Source organism: Conger conger, chromosome 4 (assembly GCF_963514075.1).
Source record: "Conger conger chromosome 4, fConCon1.1, whole genome shotgun sequence".
Classification (NCBI taxonomy): Eukaryota; Metazoa; Chordata; class Actinopteri; order Anguilliformes; family Congridae; genus Conger; species Conger conger.
Genome location: NC_083763.1, coordinates 54,794,700 through 54,816,334, shown reverse-complemented (window position 1 = coordinate 54,816,334; position 21,635 = coordinate 54,794,700). Strand labels below are relative to the sequence as shown.

At 42.6% G+C, this 21,635-nt stretch overlaps 1 protein-coding gene across 2 annotated transcripts in view; it reads right to left on the bottom strand.

Moving 5' to 3' along the window:
• anos1b (anosmin 1b) overlaps positions 1–16,945 on the bottom strand; it is a 58,130-nt gene extending 41,185 nt beyond the window's left edge. For both annotated transcript variants that reach the window (XM_061240309.1, XM_061240310.1), the window contains exons 1-2: positions 16,700–16,945; positions 2,569–2,616 (exon numbers count right to left, since the gene is read on the bottom strand). In XM_061240309.1, the coding sequence (XP_061096293.1) occupies positions 2,569–2,616; positions 16,700–16,876 (225 nt within the window). In that variant the 5' untranslated portion in view covers positions 16,877–16,945. The remainder of the gene's footprint in view (positions 1–2,568; positions 2,617–16,699) is intronic.
• Positions 16,946–21,635: the final 4,690 nt, after the last annotated feature.

Sequence of the window (21,635 nt, the reverse complement as noted above, 5' to 3'; positions counted from 1 at the left end):
CGCGGAAGCTCGGGGTGCTGTACCTTCCGTTTCAGCTAGTCTTTAAGTGAATAAACAGCAGGTTTTTATATTTTTGGAAGGGGGGTGTGGACAGACATTGTGGTGGGGGGGTCTCCTCAGGAGAAGTAGTTTCCAGTGTGGGAGGAGGACGTGAGATGGGGTTCGCAGTGGTTATTTTTACAAGAATCACAACATTTACTTTCCCCATTACCGGAGAGAGCGTGGGGGCGCAACCCCCAGCTGAAAGCAATTAGGAGCTCGGTGTGAGAATTACGGCCGGGGAAGGAGCTCTACCTTTCTGGGACACTCCTAACCTCAGTAGGCAGAAATCTGGGGGAGGATAAGGGGGGGATATGGGGTGGGAGACAGGCTAATAACGTCTGGACCTAGGCAATTACCATTAACAAGCTAACCATGTTTACAGGCCTATTAGGCAGCAATTGGGGGGTGTATCAATTCATTCTGGTAATGAACACACTGCTCTTAGGACACTGCAAATGGTCTGTTTAGGGACCGCAGCTTCTGTCCACAAATGTGGAGCCTTTTGGTTGAGTTTGCTCAGAAAAACAGGCAAATGGCACCTGGCGGGTATCAAGCTTCATTGCGGGGTGGGTGGAAGAGCCCGGACAGGGAGCAGACGTTTGGTTCCCTCTGTCCGTTTCTCTGGACCTTTCCGCCTCCGCAGGGAAATGCACAATGTTTTTTTCTTCTTCTTCTTCTGTTCCTTCTTCCGTTCGCATTTCCGACACCATTCCTTTCCCGACCTTTCCTTTCTTTCCTTTTTTCTTTTTACGACCCCAACGGCCGACCCGCTTATTTTCCTCAGTCAGTGTAAAAGTGTCATAAAGGGAAATGTATACGACCCGACACCCACGCTCTCCGTCTCGAAGGGAATGAGGTTCGATTGGAGTAACAGACCGAGGCAGACGCTCTCGCCCCCGTTCTCCTCCGGTGTCATCGATGACCCCCCCCCGCCGAAACCCCCCCGCAGGGAGTCAAAGTCGGCTGGTAGAGGTTGCCAGATATAAACATCCCAGGAGTTCGATTTAATCACTGAACTGATAAAGAGGACCCTTCCCAGAATGCAGTATAAATCTACTGCAGCCCATGTACAGTTTGCACTCTGGTGTCATCGATGACCCTCCAAAACCGCCCCACCCCCCAGCCCAAGGAGAGTCGCTGTCGCCTGGTAGAGGTTGCCAGAAAAAATAATAATAATCTCCAGAGTTCGATAAAGAGGATCCTTCCCAGGCTGCAGTATAAATGCTGCAGCCCATGTACACTACACAGGGTATAATGGAACTGTTTCTCCCAGGTAAAAGCCCTGGGCTTTGAGAAATCATCTCTATCAGTAACCTCTGCCCAAGGTACAAATGCCTCATCCTATCTGCGTTCCCTTCAGTGACTATTACCGCACTGTCAGGCTGCGATGCTCAACGCGCACACACGGCATGTGGTTCATATAAAAACATTGACCTTTTGCCATTTCCAGTTAAAGTAGTGAAATTGGATTTTGCCTGAGTAATAGTGGACTCAATCGAGCCAGCATGGGAAGACTGCAAGCTAGCCAGCGTCTTTGTTGAGAGTCTGTCTTTTGGATTTGACCTTATCCCCTGGATACTCAAATCTGGCCCTCGGGGCCAGTGGAACTGCTGGTTTGCTTTTCTATCTTGTAGTAAATTGATCGAATAATGCCTCAGATTGGCCACAGAGTGTCCCAGATTTACGTGAGTCCTGACTAGTGGGGAAGAATGAAAAACAGCAGTACTACTGTCCTTGAGGGTCAGGTTTGCATATCCCTGGCTTATACAAGGTTCTAACTCCCCATAGCCATTAACCCTTTGGTTTTTCTGGAATGTTTTTTCAAAATTCTAAGTCAGTGTTCTAGAATGGGCAGTCGTGATTGTTACATCGGCATAAGAATGTTCAGTTAAGAACATTCTAATCACTTCGTTTTGATCTTACACATTAAACCCAGTCTACATCAAACAGCCGATTTGAGACAAGAAGAGACGACGGTTTTCGAAGAACGTCTTAGCGCGGTGGACTGCTCTCCTCGGCTAGTGTTTCCGAAACTGACCATGTCAAGTCTCGTCTCAAGTTGACTGTTAGTTGTAGACTGGTTTTTAGAACATAGGCCTACGTAATAGACAAACATTTTATCTTAACCAATCACGAAGAACAAGAAGAATGGCTAGTGTCAGACATTTACAACGTTAATATTAGCTAGCTAAACAAAATACACATATAAAGGTTACTAGAAGACACATGAACAGTCAAGCACACATAATCATTGTTATGGAAGCATTTGTTGTTTACTTGGCGCTTTGGTGTGGACCGCCTAGTTTTTACATGAATGTTCTGCGATTTTAATTTGGACATTCTGAGCTTTCTCCCGTCTTGTCTTAAGTCAGCTGTTTGATGTAGAGTTCAAAAAGAGCCACAGCAGCAACATCCATTGTTCTATTGGTTGTTGCCAATGCACTTGTGATTGGTGGAGCTCCTCTATGTGAAATGTGACGTCATGACGGTTTAACTGTGCCCTGAGGCGGATATAGGGTAACTCACCTGGGAGCATCTTCTGTGACTGTCGCACCAGCCCAAGACCCCATCGCTCTGTAAGAAACAAAGAGACAGAAGTGAACAGTGAGAACATTCGATTTCAATTAGATTTTTCTATAGCGCTTTTTACAGAAGATGGTCATAAAGATGCTTTATCAAGTAACAAAGGGCAAACATCAGGCCTGAACTCCCTAAACAGCAAGCACACAAGGTAAAAAAAAAACTTTCAAACAGTGGTCAGAAAAAGAATTCCCCAATGGGAAGAAATTTCAGGAGGAACCTGGCTATAGAGGAAGAGCCCATCCTTTTCAACTTGATGTATAACATGTAGTATGTGTTTGGACCAAAGTCGCAGTTCTGCTAGCTGACGCACAGTTCAAAAGTAGCATCTTTGCACTTAAACCTCACACAGCTGACAATTCTTCATTCTGGATATCCCATGTATTCATTGATCATCTGTTTTAATTGCATTTATAATGCCCAATTTTCAAGTGTTTGGACCAAAGTCACATTTCCGCTACATGGTGCTCTCTGCTGTTCTATCAGACCCAGCTGTAACCCCCCCCCCCCCCGCCACACCCAAAGTGTACTATGGGATGTTATTTACCGGAACAATAATGGTGAGAGGAGAATATGCATACTGGAGTGTTTGTAGTCAGATCCAGTATCAGCACAACCCAGATGTGATTCAAATCCAATTTGGACAAATCTGGTCCATATCCAGTCTCCAGCATTTAGACCACAGTCATGAAATGTTGGGATTTTCCATATTGGATTTGTTAAAGAATCAGATCAACAGTATGTCACATAAAAAACACAACTGTAAACAGGGCCTTGTTTAGTCAGACTCTGAGCCCCCAGTACAACAATCTGACCTTGTACAAAACAGACATTGCGCAAACAGAGCTTAATTCCACCAAAACCGTTCGACAAACCCATAAAGAGGCTTATTTCATGCTCAGCATTTGGACAAACCAGACATATTAGTGTTATACTGTATATATAATTTTTCCCTGACGGCAGGCCCGGATTGCATCATCCCATTGCGTGGAGGTGGTTCAGTAAGAGATTAGTCACAGTCGTGTAGTCCAGGGTACTCCTGCTACTGTGACCACGGCTACAGATGTGCGTCAGCAGCCAAGCCACTTAAACCACTGTTCCTTTAATAACACTGACTAACAACACCTACTGCTACCACTTATACCACTTTTCCATCAATAACCCTGACTAATGACACCTACTCCTGCCACTTATACCACTGTTCCATCAATAACACTGACTAATAACACCTACTCCAACCACATACTGTATACCACTCTTCCATTAATAACACTGACTAATGACACCTACCACTGGCACTTAAACCACTGTTCCTTTAATAACAATGACTAATAACACCTACTACCACTAGTACCACTAGTCCTTCAAAAACACTGACTAATAATGCCTACCACAACAGTACAGGCAGTGCAGTTTCAATTACAGTCCCACTTTCCAGGTTGAAAAGGACTTTGACCAGACCTGGGTCAACTGGAGCAAATATTTGAAATACCATTGTTTTTATATCCCAATAAAAGTTTTAAACTCTTCAGCAGATCCCTGAGAAGTTTCAATAATTATCCATGCTACCAGCAAAAAACTGATTATGAAAGAGTATCGGTGAACACTGTCAGCAATCTTCAGAAATCGTGAGCTGAGAATTAGAAGGTTCTAACTGACATTTTGGACGTGTGAAGTTTTAAACAAAAATACTAAATACTAAAAGTATGAGAAACTGCTACATTTAAAAATCTGCTTAGAGCCCAATCACTTTGGAATCTTTGAAGCTCAATATCTCAAAACAACTGATAATGCAGATATCTCAGCTCACTTTTGTCTTCAGGGCGGAACATTACGTCTAAAACTGTGTGACTTCAAAAAGCCTTTCTTCTGCGGTGTGTACGAAGGTCCTTAACCGTCACAAGAGTAAGACACACAATTCTCCAAAAAATGAAAAACCAGCAATTACAAAAATCACAGCCATGAACAGTGTTAAATCCATAATCTGTTCTAAGTAGCTAGCCCCCAGAACACACCCTTCAGGTAAGCGGTATTTATCCAAGGCAAACCCATCTCACCACCACCACTGCTGACTCCCTGCTCCTTACTTCTTGTCTTTCCTCTCCTCTTCCAAGGTCTAATTATCACAAAAAAGAAGAACTCCCTTTGTGTTAAAAGGCCAGGGTCACCGGGAGCTATAACTGATCTCCTGAGGAATGTTAAAGGGTAACACCATCCCTGCAGATTACATCAGCTTTGTCACTTTAAGGGTCATTAAAGACGGGCCAGAGGTTTCGACAAAAAATGCCATATTCAAATAGAACAGCAAGCATTCACTGAAGTCCCATTCTGAAATATCAGCAGATGCATCGATTTGTAGCTCCTGTTCTACGTGATATTTATCATCGTGTAACAGGTATTTAACATGGTTCACTTCATACTTATACAATCCTACTGGGTTATTAAATCTGGGCCAGAGGTTTAGACCAAAAAAATGCACTCTCAGAAATAAAGGTATGAAAAGTCCCTAAAAAAAGTACATAAAATTGTACCCCTAGCCAGCAATGTATAATTAATTTGTACCCAAAGAGAATATTACTGTACTTTCAGGGTTTCACTTTTGTGAAATACGATGCTTCAAGAACAAAAATGTACCTCCACTGTCACTTTATTTCTGTGAGTGTGCCATATTCAAAAAGAGGAATCATTCATTGATCTCCTACTCTGAAATTTCAGAAGATTTATCGATTCATTCATATTTTTTTCGCTATTATTAGCGACTCAGATATTCATCATGCAGAACAGACATTTCCGGCGGTTCATGGTTACAAGATCCGAATGAATCGGCTACAAATCCAGCTGAATTTCAGATGGAGATTGTAAGGTTTCTTTACTCCAGGTTGCAGACCAGTGTTCTCAGAATGGCCGTTCTATGAGGGGAGTGTATTGAAGCAGAACAACGCTGAACTGATCGATAGCAATGACGCACGCTCAGTGAAAGGAACAGTGTGAAAGGCACAGCACTGCAGCTTCTTCTGCTCTATCCACTTAGAGCAGGGGTTACCAAGCCTGTTCCTGGAGATCTGCCGTCCTGAATGTTTTCACTTCAACCAGAATTTGGCACACTAATTAGCAGCTGAATGAGATCTGAAGCTGTCGGATGAGGTGTGCTTTATTGGGGTTGGAGTGAAAACCTAAAGGACGGTAGACCTCCAGGAGCAGGGTTGGTGACCACTGAATTAGAGGTTTGATGCATTGTGTGTTCAGAGATGCACTTCTGCATACCACTGTTGTAATGAGTGGAGATTCAGCAGTTCCTGAGATACTCAAACCACCCTGTCTGGCACCAACAATCATACAACTGTCAAAATCAAATTCTGACATTTGGTCTGAAAAACGGCTGAACCTCTTGACCATGTCTGCATGCTTTTATGCATTTAGTTGCTGCCACATGATTGGCAGATTAAATATTTGCATTAACAAGCTGGTGTACAGGTCTACCTCATAAAGTGCTGCTAGCGCTAGTGCGTTTTAGCTTGTCTTTAAATGTATGTGGTATTTTTATAATGCTAGCTTTTCATAATCAGTACTTCATCAAATAATTGTATTATTATTGTTTATGTTGTTGTTTTGGTTTACTTATTGATAACAACCAAGCTAAATGAACAGATGAAGAAAGACAAAAGACATGCGTTATGATAAGAACTTTGTCAACTATGAGAAATATGACAAAAACATTACAAACCTGAAAATATTACTATTAAAGGGAGCAATTCGATGCAAAAAGCTTAAAAACAGGGCGCCTTGATTCAATTATCATTTGTCCTTGAATCGGGCTGATAATGAAATGCAAGTCTGCATTACTTCTCTTCGGAAACACAGTTCGGCAACCTCAGCAGGCACTTAAATCGCCTCGCCGAACCTGTGTTTGTGAAGAGAAAGTGTAATGCAGGAGTCAGTCAAGGACAAATGATGCGTGAATACAAACCAGAATAGTTTCAGCTCAGATAAAAACTCCTCAGAACGCAAGGAGATACACAACCACCCCCTTACAGGACCCCTTAGCCCCCCCATAAAGGACCACACAGCCCCACACACACACACACACACACACACAGTTAGCTCACATCCCCAGAGACACACTCAAATCTGCCTTTAGCGGAGTGAAGGTGGTGGCAGCCATTTTACACGCTCAACATCAAAGAAACAAAACAATGTCAGTTTGTTGTCTGTTTTTTTTTTTTTTTCATAGTGCCATGTTTCCCTTTTTTTTTTTGGTAAACTTCCCAGAAAACACGCTCTGAGAAAAACATTCATGGGAACTTGTCTTTGGATATTTCAACTGTATACACAGGAAGCCTCCACAGAGCCCATCAAAGAGATAGGATCTGAGGGACAGGGGAGAGAATGAATGCCGTGGCTGTAACACGGGAGATGGGAGAAATGTGTGTGTGTGTGTGTGGGGGGGGGGGTTAGGGTGTGGGAGGGTGGGGTGGGAGCGAGATTCTCAGCTGGCATTTACATCTCTTGCTGACCGGCGGACTGGCTCTGTCACCAAAAACACTTTGTTGTCCTGTCAGCCTTACACGTGCAGCTGCTTAAGTTTAGTTTAGTTTACATACCAGAGAGAGAGAGAGAGAGAGAGAGAGAGAGGGAGGGAGGGAGACCGTATTTATGTCCTGAGACCTCAGAGAGAACAGCCCAGAACAAAAATATTGCAAAAACAGCTCAAAACAAAATCCAAGAAACAGAAACAAAAACAAAAAAGCACCAATGAACACAAAAGACAGAGAGAGAAATACAGAAGAGCAAGAGCGAGGGGAGAGAGTGAAAGAGCCAGATAGAACTAGAGAGAGTGTGAGAAAGAGAAGGAGAGTGAAAGAGCCAGATAGAACTACAGAGAGTGAGAAAGAGGGGAGAGTGAAAGAGCCAGATAGAACTACAGAGTGAGAGAAAGAGAAGGAGAGTGAAAGAGCCAGATAGAACTAGAGTGAGAGAGAGAGGGAGGGGTAGATATAGAGAAACGGAGAGAGAAGAGAGAGAAAGAGCGAGGCAGAGAGGATGAGAGAGAGGGACCCACTTTCTCTGCCACATCTGAGCAGGCCTGATGGCATCTGACAGGAAAAGTGGCATGTGAAACGGTTGGGTTCACCGCGGGGAGATGTAATGAAGTCTCCCCGGCCACATGAAGGCCTGGGGTCCCACTGGGGGGGGGTGTTTTCCTAACTCCGCCATTATCTTCATCACAAAATGGCGGGAGGTGAATGTAATGGTTTTAACCTGGTTGCTCCAGTCGACATTGCCACAATCCCCTGTCCCCTGTCAGCAGCCTTAACCCCTCTGATGTGGGCATGTGTGTGTGTGTGTGTGTGTGTGTGTGTGTGTGTGTGGTTGTGCATGTGTGTGCAGTGTGTGTGTGCGTGCATGTGTCCTGGCATCTGTATGTGTGTGTGGCAATGCATGTGAGTGTGCAGTGTGTATAGCTATGTGTGTGTGTGGCTATACATGTATGAGTGTACATGCATCTGTGTGTGTGTGTGTACATGTGTGTGTACCTCTGTGTGTGTGTGTGTGTCTGTGTGTATGTATGAGTGTACATATGTGTGTACCTCTGTGTGTGGTTGTGCATGTGTCTGTGTTGACAGGAAAAGTCCATTCAGATGAACAGAAAGCAGTTGGGGGAAAGAGAGGCTTGATTCACATAAATGGAAATACGTGAATCCGTGCAGTACCGGTGGCCATGTTTAATTGCCTAATTGCACATCAACTGCAAAGGCATGCAATTCAGGAACAACCAGTTACAACCTCCTTAGACTGCCTCCATGCAATTTACAGATAGCGATAAGACAAGGTAATCATTTCTAATTGCGGTAATGCTAGAGAACTATACAGGAAAGCCCATGTTTTTAGTATTCCTTTCAGGAATACGTTTTCTAAAAAAGACACAGTACGCTCGCTCGAGTTAACCCACGTACTCCGGGGAAAGTTGAAACAGAGGGACAGATCAAAATCACATTGCTGACATATGTTAGAAATAAGAGATAGCATCAGTAGAGCGACTCAGATTTGCTACATTTATTTCATAAACATGCAGAGTCAATTACACCATTGTACATTCTCACTGTTCCATGGCGGAGACTTTTATTTGATTTCTTTGATTTGATGCATCATCTTTGATGAACTCATCAAGAACATTTTTCAACTATGGTGGCATGATACACAGGAAGACACAGTGGGCCCCATAACAAGTCAAGTAGGTAATACAGGCCATTCTGTGTGGATAACAAAGTTACAACGGTCTTATTGTGAATATTTAACCCTTTGAAGAGCATTTTTTAAAATGTTTCAATAAAATTCAGTCAGTGTTCTAGAACTCCATTGCATTCAGTTACCAGTAGCGATTGTTACATCAGCATTAGAACGTTCAGTTAAGAACATTCTGATCACATTTGTGATCTCGCACCTTGAAGAGTTAAGAGTCAGATATGATTCCTAAGATTTTAGCACAGCTGCGTAATATATCGCTGTACCAAATCCGAGCGACCATTTATGTCCTGCACACACACACACACACTTCTCACACATTTATTTTTGTGTGTATTTGCATAGAGAGCTCAGGTGTGTGGGCTGATAACGCTGATCTAGATTCTTCACATTCCTTAGGGGTCAGGTGCAAATATACTAAACAAAAAACAAACAAAAAAATCAGGAATGTGCCAAAGACAGAGCCAAACTAAATTGACCCAGCAAACCTTCTTTAAGTGGCTTTTGATCTACCTTCTCTCTAACCTTCTAACCTGCTCTTTTAAAAGAGGTTTCAGAGAAGCCAAAAAACAAACATTTGTCCTTTGAGTCGAGAGGTAATCTTTCATGTAGTACAGTTTTTGCATACTTATCAGGTAACAGCAGCTGAATAAAACCTCATTTCTAAAAAGTGCAATAGGGCCCTTTTTTAAAGAAAATAGTGACAGGAAACCATATCGAGCAGATAAGAGTATGTTGTCTTGTATTCTAGTGTTAAATATTATTTTGTATTATTTTATTCTTGTTCATAGATGGTACAAGCTATTCTGCATTTTTACTGCCAGTTGCACACTGCTGTCCGGAAAAATCAATCAGCAATTCTCTCTCGAAACGTATGTGACTAAACGAGACATCCACGGCCATCAGATACCCATTTACCTGCAGATAAACTGACAAGCCGCGGCAGAGCGGCTAATTATTTACCAACGCTGAGCCGAGGTGAAAGAACAGATGAACGAGTCTTTGAGGAATGTGTCCAGATAACCGTAGAGAGCTCTGTTTCCATGGCGTTTCCGTCACTCTATCCACCTGAAAGACTTCACAGGTACACAGGCGTGGAAGAAAGCCAAGCTCTCCATCTCGATTACAGCGCGATGAAAACGAGCGTCTGGCTCTTTCTGTGCCGTTCGCTGCTGCCTCGCGTAGCATTGCAGAGTACAGCGATAGTGAAGTGATGCAAGTAATCTTCACTGTCGCGCGGAAATCAACTTCCACGGATAGTTTTCCAGCGAACGCCTAAATTCTGACAAGTTATGAGAACATGGTTGATACTATGTTTTGTTTTTACAATAATAAAGATCGTTATTATGACAAGAATATGTATACTTACGCATTTATGTACGCTGCTTGGCTGCTAAATTCGTAAATGGACTTGCTAAACTTGCATTTAAACTTCCAGACAGACCTTCGGGGAAGGCTGCCTTAAGGTTAAGATATTGCTCGCAGCTCAGGCGAGCAGTGATTGTTCATCGTGCAAAACTATTCTAAATGTGGGAATAATTTTTAATAGGGGGAATTTCAGAGGGCTTTACTACAGCTAGCGCACGCAGCTTTCTGATCGAAGGCGCTTGCGCTTTAGAAAGCCCGAAACGAAAGACACACGAGACAGGTCCAAGAAGCTCAGAGGCCACAGCCAAACTGTGCAGGTGTCGCAGGGTTAGCTCAGCTTGTAGCAGGTTACTACCACAACGCTCCCTGATGACATAACCCTCTCATTCAAAATAGAGGCGATTTCACCTTCAGCTGACTGGTAACGGGTTTGCCCATGAGTAAGAGACCGGCGTTGAAACCCCACCTCAGACTCAAGTGTGTAACTCATTACATCAGCATAAAAAAGTCTTGCACCTCCAAGCCCTCAGTCACAATAACATAACGAATGATTGGTGCAAAATAAATACCATCCTATTGGTTTTTAAGGTTAGCTAAAATTTTAAGTCTTATCATAATGAGGTCCTGTCTGTTCTTTGGTTTATATTCAACTTCTATGTATATAATTTATATTTTTTGAATTGTAAATTGGTTTGTGTGGTAGCTATGGTATCTTCTTGTGGTTTGGTGACATGGCTAATTGACAGTTTCACTCCTGTGTAATCTACCCTGTGGGTTGTATGCACCTGATACTAGGTGCCTATTTCAGCATGTGAGTTCTCCTGCCTGACTCAACGTTAGTCTGTTTGCAATAAAAGCAAAAAATCCCCATGTTCCAGACTGATTTCTTTATCACACATTTACATGATACTTTAGGCTCTTAATCTTAATATAGACAATATTATCAACAGGGATTTACACAGATTACAGTTAATCCGGTTATACAGCCAGACAGGTACTGAAGCATTTGTAGGTCACGTGTCTAAGGGACATGGCCAATCCACGAAGGAACCCTATAACTTTTACAAGCCCATTTCCCTACACACGACAGGACACTGCCACCGCAGTTGCCACTTTAAAGGGGAACATTTTATTTCTCTTGAGTGCCTGCTCGCGTGAGAAAAACGTTTTTTTATGCCACCATTTCCCGGGAATATTCTCGACTGTTCCCATCAGAGAGCTTGTTATGAGGTCAAAACCTTGGGGACTAGTGGTGGCTATGTGTTATTTGTACCCCATCTTGTAAACAAGAATTTCAACAAAGTCCTCTCAAGTGGATTCTTTTGGCTCTCTCTGTGTGTCAACTACTTGTACAACTAAAACTACAACTTAAACTGCAACCAAGAAACATCTCCAGAGTCATGACTCACTATCTCCATGGACCAGGGAAGGAGAAGGGGGGAGGTCATTTGATTTTTTAGGCTTAATATATTCCCAACTTTGTTGACTTTAGAGGTGTTCAAATTAGACTGAGCGCAATGTGAGCTCTTCAACCACTATCTTCTTCAAGGTCCAGGGGGCTATTTCACAAAGCAGGATTACTGAGTTTGCAGGATAGCAGCACAGAGTAAAACCAAGAACAGCTCTTTTTACTTCAGTCCAAGCTCCAGATTTGTGAGGGTTATACTCAGTGCAGTTTTTCAGCTAACTCAGTAATCCTGCTTCATGAAGCAGGGCCTGTTGCCTGAAATATCTCTCTAAAACTGTGGTAACCAACCCTGTTCCAATCCTGTAGGTTTTCATTTCATCCCTTATTTAGCACACCAGGTTCTACTAATTAGCAGCTCAACAAGAGTGTTAGCTGTTGAATGAGGTGTGCATTGTTAGGGTTGGAATGAAAACCTACAGGATGGTAGATCTCCAGGAACAGAGTTGGTTACCACTGCTCTAAAAGGAGAAGAGATATCTGTGAGCTTCTCTCAGCGAGAATAAAGCCGGGAAAGATGAACGACTGGTCATTAGCACAGCTTAACCGACTAATACCTTCCCATTAGCATTTTACAGGAGAGCAAGCATAACTCTGAGTTATAAATGAGTTATTTGAAAGCCCAGCAAGGCCAAGACAAAATCATTGGCGATGAAGTGTAACACCTTCTTGAATTGTGGTTCATAAATCCGTTGGGCAAAAAGAGAGAAATAAATAAAACAATTCCTTCTCCTAAAAAAAGAAAGCGTTTCATCACTTCCATTACTCCAACTCCAACGCCTGACGTCTGAGGCAATTGCTTTTTAATAGCCTGTATTTTTATGCATGACTATGTTTCCCCAAGAGAGACAGAACGGGAGACAGAGAGAGAGAGCAGGGAAGAGGGAGAGATAGGAAAACTCCCCACTGGAACAAATCCAGAACAAAGCTGAGAAGGTAGATGCGCTGCATTAAGTAGCAGCTTTAAGCAGCTATAAACACAAGCCATTCCTCCGCGCACGTATCGCAGATCTATCAACCCACCCACCGCTCTCCTCCCCCCCCTCCTCCCAACCCGACCCACCCCAACACCACCCCCCACCCGCCCCCACAACCTCCCGACAAAGAGCGGTTTAATGCTAAGCTGCACCATCTGTCCGTGAGTCAAGAAAAAAGAGAAAAATCTGTTGAAAAACAGATGAAAGAGAGGTGGACAAGGCTGACGTGAGTTCCTGACTCTCTGTGGAAGCGGTCGCTCGGTTCACAGGTGTTAGGGCACAGGGCGGACGGCTTCTTAATGGCCCTTTTGTTAATATTTGAACTGGCCGCTGCTGCTGGGAAACCCGGCTAGTAGCCCCAACACCAACCAGACGACCAACGACCACGTAGACAGATCTGGCAACCACACCTGGGTCAAATGCGTAATTGGTTTTGATTGAAATGCTTTTCTGCGCTCGATTGATCTTGCCTGGTGCAACTGAGCCAACCAGGAGGACCAGAAGGTAGGGTTTGCGCTTTTTGAGAGTATTTCATAGGTTCCAATACACCACACAAGCTCAGTAAAGCGTAGAAAAGTGAGAGCCCAGAGCCACAGCAACAGACCTGGTGGCCAGGCAACCCGGCGACAGACCTGGCGGTTTCATGTTATCAGTGCAGGGAGAGCGATTATCCACCAGAGTTCAAAGAAAATCCATGATATGTCAGGGCTCAATGACAAATGTTACTGCATCTCTCCATCTCTCTCTCACTTTCTCTCTGTCTTTCTCTCTCCATCTCTCCCTTTCTCTACACCTCTCACCCACTCTCTCTCCATCTCTCCCTCTCTCTCCCTTTCCCCAACTCTCTAATCTCTCTATATCTCTCCCACTCAGTCTCTCATTTCTCAACCTGTCTCCCATCTATCCCTTTTTTTGTACCTGTCCCTCTACCTTTCTCTCGTTATTCAACCCCCACCTATCCATCTCTCTTTACCCCTCTCCCTCTCTCTACCTCTGTCATTGTTCCTTATATACCCACCTCTGTCTCTTTTTCTTTACCCCTCTCTCCTCTATCTCTTCCCCCCTCTTCTCTCTTCTTCTCTCCCCCCAGTCACACTCAGGGGATATCCTATTTGTCCTGACCCCAGGTACTGAGGTGAGGTGAGCGTAGAGTTAGGGAGATTCTCAGGGGAGTGTCTCCCCCCCAGCTCCCCACTCCAGCGATATCCAGACGCGGTGTTCGACCCCCCCACCACCCCCCGCGACCCTCCCCAGCTACCTCAAAGGAAGGCAGGCCATGGCTGGCGTTTTTACGACAACGTATTGAATCGCCATCATCTAAGACAGACCCTGCCATTATTAGGGCCCTTTGGAATCTTCCTGGATACTTTGAAGAAGGCACCAAAGCTTATTGTGCGTCTTTGGGAATGGGTGGTGGGGGTGGGGAGGCTGGATCACCATAGACTTACAGACACACGCACGCATCCACACACATACACTTGGTCGTTTGGGACAGAGGATGGTGACTTGGGCTTATGTGTGTGTGTGTGTGTGTGTGTGTGTGCATGTGTGTGGAGGGGGCAGGTGTATAAATATTGGGTGGGTGTTCCACCTTCTCTCTTACCTGAGTGACAGAGCCTAGCCGTCAGTTTGGTGACATCATCCAGAAAGGGCCCTTCACTTCCAACTGTCTGGTGTGTTGACCCCCCACACTCCCACCACACTGTCACACACACACACACACACACACACACTCTCTCTCTCACACACACACACACACACACACACTCCTACCACACTGTCTCACACACACACACACACACTCCCACCACACTGTCTCACACACACACACACGCACACACAGAAACAGACACAATCATACACACATACAAACACATAAAAACTGCATACACACACATACAAACACACACAAACAAACATACACACAACTACACACACACACACAAAAACAGACAGACACACGCAAACACAAATACACACAGGCAGAAACACGATATATGTAAGAATTACAGCACATCAAGATCTGATTCACATCAGTCACACCCATTGTTATGGACATGCAGTGTACATCTGTAACCCCAAAAGTTCATTGCGAGGGGGGGGGGGGGCAGAGGGGAGGTTGCGGGCATAAATGATTGCATTGTGACTGTCTCAAAAAGTCCTCTGTTCACAGAACCACAGACAACCCCCCAACACACTCCCCTTCCACCCCCCCATTCTTCTTTTGATGCCTCTGGGATGAATTGCGTGATGCCTTTCTCCTTATTTTCTGAAGGTAACACAGGAAGGCGTACATCCAAAGCACAGCTGCACGGCGCTTTGTGAAGGCGGAAACGTGACGCCAGCATAGCGTATCACTTGCTCTAGGACTTCAAACTCCCAACATTTGATAATACGATTCAATGGGCTTACACATCCGTCACATCAATGCAAGAAACACAAGCTTTAACTCCAGGTGATGTATTTCAGCATGACGCATGTAAGTCAGGGTCTTATCCTGCCGTTTGAGCGTAGCACTTAAAGATGCACAAAAATACATCAGAGAGCGGTGTAACTGATTCTTGTACGACTTCTCATTCTTAAATATTGCCTAAAGCAGCAAAAATGATTATTTATTTCTATTTCTCTAATAACTACTTAACAATATTAAATCCTGTTTGCATTCGAGCTACATTCATGTCTTTGTTCTTTTTTAGCTTGTTCTGTTTTTTGTCATAGGTCTATAATATACCTCATTAATTTAACAGTGAAAGCAATCAAACCACAGTAAAATCCTATTCTACAATAAAATTATGTTTTCAGACCCCATATAGCTATCGCAGCAGATGCTGATTTTATTTCCATAACTCGGAGCGACCTCTCAGACACAATTTCAGCCAATCAGACTCAAAATGGCATTTCACAGCTGTGGCTGTCACAGAGAGCGCGAGCCCCATCAAACCAGAGGCGGGACGGACAGGTGGCTTTCACTCACGCGAGTAAATCACGAGGAGCCTAAATCACAGCCACGGCTACACGGCACGCAGGAAACGGAGGAGAAAATTAGATCAAGGTGAAATTTGCTGCCTCGACGGCTCTCACTCTCTCTGGCTGGGGGGACTCGACCTCGAAACCGATTTCCAGGCGCAATGAGCGAGGGCGCCAGACCCGCAATAGCTGCACCGTCAGCTTTCGCGACGGCTGACCTCCGTCGCCCGAACATTTAATAGGCGTGAACTGTGAACTTAAATCGATAGGCGAATCATCCTAGCCTCACACAGACAAGATGCCAGGAATTCTTTTTTTCTTGACCTTAAGACTTAAATAGAGGATGTTGACTATGGTGCAGCTAAATACAATGACAATCAGGACACACACGGTGGACTAACTAAGCATCCTCGTCCAAGGGAAGAGCAGTAGTTACAACAATAAGGATTGGATTCACACATCACACACCTACTTTTAAAGCCTAACTGTGTGGTTATTGGGGGGTACACACTTATCGCTTTTAGCCTGTTCTGACCAAACGCTTTCACACCCCCAGGACTTGCTAGCGTCTGTGCTCCATTTCCCGGGAAGCTGCAGGGGCCACCCTCATTACCAAACGCCCAGGTGGGCGCATATCTGCTCCAGAGCCTCAAACGGAGTTGCGAGAGAGCAGACCCACAGTACACCCGCCTCGAAAGTCATTCAAACAGAAAATTAACTGGGGGCTCCCAGTCTTAATGTCTTTCCCACCCACAACACTGACTGAACACACATGTTATAGACTTAAAAACATGTGCCGTGCATTTTTCTGCACGTGATGAATAAGAAACAACGCCATAACCTAATGTCTACAACGGAATATTTAGCTTTGGATGTGCAAACCATTGTACATTCAACTCTTAACTATAACTCTGGGGTAACTGTACATCCAATTTTCAATGAAAGTAGGCTACAAAAAAAAAAAACAGCACTAGCGAAGCAATGTTCTTCGTGAAATAGAACACGCATGTTTTCTTTTTACTTGCACATTACACAAAAGAGGAACCGTAATTCTTACCTGCAGATGCCTGAAAGACGCGGTGAGCTGCGTCATGTGAAGAGTGAGGCAGCGCGAGGTGCATCTTGCGCTGTTAATTTTCTCCGAAGTCTCTCCGTCTTCAGCACCCGCTCTCCGCGCTCCGGCAGACACAAATAAATACCATATAAACACCAGGGTAATTTGGAAACCAATCATTCTGTTTACAACAAACAAGGGGCTTAAAAGCCGTTTCGCGAGCAGTCCTTTTGTGTTTCCTCCGCTTTTGTCCACGTCCTGAGTTTACTTTGGGACTTGAACAGCAAGAGGCTGCGTCTTCCTCTAGAACAGGAGCACTTAGTTTCAGACACTCCCCCCGTGTCTGCACGTGTGGCATTTCATCACTTGCCAAAAAATAAGAAAAGCACTTCTGGGGCATCTATTGTTGAACGTCATTAGCTCCAAGGGCTCCAAATATTTCGTATACATATCGCTATATATAATAATAAGAATACCCGTTTTGATATTCTATAGTGCATTAGCTCATTGCCCTCTTGGATTTCATGATAATATGATTTAATGATACAACTGCATTCAGAGATTCACCAAGTTAAATTTTGTGTGTGTGAATTAGTTAGTGATATCAATATGACTGCATTTATTTAACCAATGCTTAATCTTATGGCTGAATAAAAAAAACGCTGAAAAAAGATTTTCAAGATATCAAGATTGTGTTTATTCATAAATATTATATATGCATCAGATATACTGTACATTAAATGCATAAAAATGTATCTAAAAACATGTATCTTAATCAGACATGGGTTAAATGCTTGAACATTTATCTAAGTCAGACATACACTCACTGAGCACTTTATTAGGAACACCTGTACATCTACTTATTAAGGCGATTATCTAATCTTCCAATTGTGTTGCAGCAGTGGAATTCAGAAAATCATGCAGATACGGGTCAGGAGCATCAGTCAATGTTCAAATCAACAACAAAAAATCTAAGTGACTTTGACTGTGGAATGATTGTTCATGCCAGACAGGGTGGTTTGAGTCTCTAAAAAACTGCTTATCTCCTGGGATTTTCACACACAACAGTCTCTAGAGTTTGCAGAGAATGGTGCAAAAAAAAAAAAAAAACATCCAGTGATGAGAGAGGTCAGAGGAGAATGGCCAGACTGGTCAAAGCTGACAGGAAGGTGACAGTAACGCAAATAATCACACATTACAACAGTGGTATGCAGAAGAACATCTCTGAACAGACAACGTGTCAAATCTCTAACTGAATAGGCTACAGCAGCAGAAGACCTAATAAGTCTACAAAATAAGTCCAACAAATACCTAATAAAGTGCTCATTGAGTGTATGTTAAATGCATAAACATTGATCATGCTTATACGATATGATAGATCCTTTAGGGTATTTGGGGAAAGTAGTTTGTATGAGACACTTTAAATATCCTTAATAATTATATTTACACAGCGGTAGAGCTCTGCTTTCAGGAAAAAAGGCTCTGCTGAGGAATGACATCTGAACAACGGGAATCCCAGCGGTCCACATATTAGGATCCAAATTGTAATTGTCCGCATGCCTTTGTGCCTTTTTCCAGCAGGAGAGGAAGTGTATGGAGAGGGAGGACAGCTGAATGGGAAAAACACATTTGGAATGACGTTCCCAAGGGGCAGGGGAATTGTCTGAACCTGATTTGGGTCACTAAACATATGTGTTTCGACTGATTCTTACAGAATACATGTAATCACGTTCTGTATACCTCCACGGAATATAAATGAAGTTATTGAGTTACATAAACCAGGGAGCGCAATAATAATTGTGACCTGGGTCTACGAATCTCTTGGGGAATTAGGGAGATTTCGCTGTAAAACTAAAAGATTGCAAGATTGCAATCATATGCAGCCCAAACAAAGTAAGGCTTCTGAAGCTACTCAAATAAAATAGCCCAGTTATGTAAATACACAATATTCTAGATAAATAACCACTCTGGAATGGTTTAAGAAAAGGTTGCCACTTGTGCATGTTTATTGAGTTGGCACAGTTTGTGACAAAGCTTATTGATAGTTACAATTCATAGACTGACAGCTAATGTTTATTGCTGTCAGGCTTGTCTATGTGACAACATCCTTTCACCTTTTTGATAACAATTAATCATATAAAGTCATATGTAAATACATAACAAAGTGATGGGTACACCAAAGTATAACCAACACTATTTTTATCCAGATTTTAAGTGAGCTCTTGTTGCTAATTTAGTATCACATTCAAGCTCCTAAAATGAGATATTTACAAATAAAAGAATAGATGGTATTATGATGAGAACCCTTATTGAGCTGCAGCTGTTGAATTTTACCCTTTGGAGAGTAGTTTTCTTTGGAATGTTTTTATTTTCAAAATTCTAAGTCAGTGTTCTAGAACTCCATTGCATTCAATTGCCAGCAGTGATTATTACATCAGCATTAGAATGTTCAGCTGAGAACAAGAACATGTTCGTGGTCTTACACCTTAAAGGGTTAATCAATGAAAATGCCCTATAAAGGATTGTGATTAAGCTTGGAATGGGTAGCAGATACAACCATTGATTCACAGTTACAGGGTCCCAGTGGGAGTTCCCGGCACTATATTAATACGCTTATATCATGATTATATCATATTAATTGGCGATTTTTATCATTAGACTCCTATTCAGAAAATGCATCCAGTTGGAACCTTTTGACTTCGCCAGTAGGAGGACATTCAATGACATCTTGACACTTTCACAGCTTCCTGTGTTAAGAATAACTGTCCGGTGGGTCTGTACAATCTGCAGCTGAACTAGAGCTGAACATGGCCATCTCTGGTGCTCACAGGCAACAGGACCGAGGCAGGAAGAGAGTTGCTGGAGGGTTACATCAGTGGTTTCATAAATATTTTATTTCTTCTTTTAAGAAAGAAGAAACCAATAGAGAAAAAAGGTTTCCATGTTCCTCTCACACACCTGAGTTTTTAATAACTTTTTTTGAAGCTATGTAAATTTCAGGGCTTTTGCTGGGCACTTTTTTCTATCAAAGCAGCATCAATAATTCTTTTTTATGCTGTATTCTGTAACTCCAAGCGTCACTGAAAAGGCCTTTCTTTCTGTGAGCATAGCAATTCACATAGCAAAACACTGTTGGAAATGGTTCCAATCAAAAATAAAATTCAACATTTTTTTTGAAGAATAATCAGTTTAAACACGTACATACAACCTCTGGAAGCGTAATGTTGTGGTACAGGCTGCTTTGGAGTTACATGAAGTGTATTTCTTTTTCTTTAGACCATGAAACCCAAATGCCCCCAAAGCAGCCACTGGAAAGCATGCCGATCATCAGAAACAACTGCAAATATCTCAAATATCCTTCACCACAAAAAAACTGTCCGGGTCAATCGAAAACATACACGAAAACTGGAGTAATATTTTTTAAAAGCCCACCCTGCTGAAAAAACTGCTCAAGCCAGGTTTTGAGACAGCTGGATGCTGGTTGACCAGTTAGACCAGCTCTATACTCAAAATGGTTTGACCAGCTCAAGCTATGATTTAAAACTGCTGGTCACTAGTATTTCAAGCTGGTCATAGCTGGATTTTATAAATAACATTTCCAGCCACATTTAAACATCACTGAAAGAGAAGCATAAATAATACACTTTCTGTGCATTCAGACCCTGTCAATGGAGCAGTTCGTAGATCCAGCAAACCTGAACTGAATACCTCCAGCATTGCTGGTGCACATTAAATAACACAGTATTTCACAGAATTTCACAATATCACCGTCAGAAAAAAAAAGTTATTTGGCTCGTTTCCATAGAGGAACAGTTTTTAGTTCTTTATGGAACCCCAACTGTACTGTAGGTGTGAAGTGTGAAAGCTCCCAGACAAATTGTGCCTGACAAAGAACCTTTCAACTAGAAAGGGTTCTTCTATGGACTCACAGGGTTCCCTTTGGAAAACATTTTTTCGGAGAGTATAGAGTGAATAACCAAGCATAGCATCCCTATAAAACACATCTGCTTGAATCTAGTGGAAAAAAATCCAGTTTTTAAGCCACTGATTATCATCACGTAATTATTTAATATATCATTTTCAAAATAACCTTCAGTTTGACGTTTTTTTGGACGAATGATTTCCTTGGGGATATTGACTGTGAGTGTTCTGCATGTTGGGCCCTTGAATCCTGTGAAAGTGTACTTATTTTGTGCTTCATTTGAGAAATGCCAAATATTACTGCACGAGGTTCAAAACCGCCACAGTCGTTCAATTGCAGGATTCTTTTCCAATGTTTGATTATGGGTTGCATATATTTGGAGCAGTTGTATTACAAACCACACTGGCATTCAAAGGAGCCACAAAACAGTGGTCATAGATCAACAGTCTAACTCCTTGCTGACATCTAGTGTTATACAGAAATGTCATGTTTTTACAAGTGTAAAAAAACTGCAGGTCCAACATATGGTTTCTTCCCCGTCGAAGATACAATAAGCTGAAATGCCACAGAGAAGTATCTAATTTTTCTACATTGAAAATATTGTTTCACCAAATTTCTTACAGCCCATAAACATGGTTCTTTCAGCAGAACATGCACTACACCAAGAAATGTTTAATGTTAAAATTGTCATTATTACGTTATAACAATGACTATATCAAAGTAAAGGTTTGCGATATGAGGGGGCAATTAAAAATATTATTGTTTTGAACCTAGAAAGAAACTAGTTCTTAAGCTTTTATTTTTTTCTCAGTATAGGTGGTGCTTCAAAAATGTCAAGCGTTAAGTTTTCACCAGTCGCTTTTGAATAGGTAGAGTTTTCGTCAGAAAAGAATGCCAATGCCTCCTACAGGTAGAATGAAGAATTACACCAAATGTCGTCTATGAACTCACTTGCCCCCTGTTTGAGATTCCATGAAATCAGGGTTGAAATTAAGTTCACACTTCTTTTAGGACTTT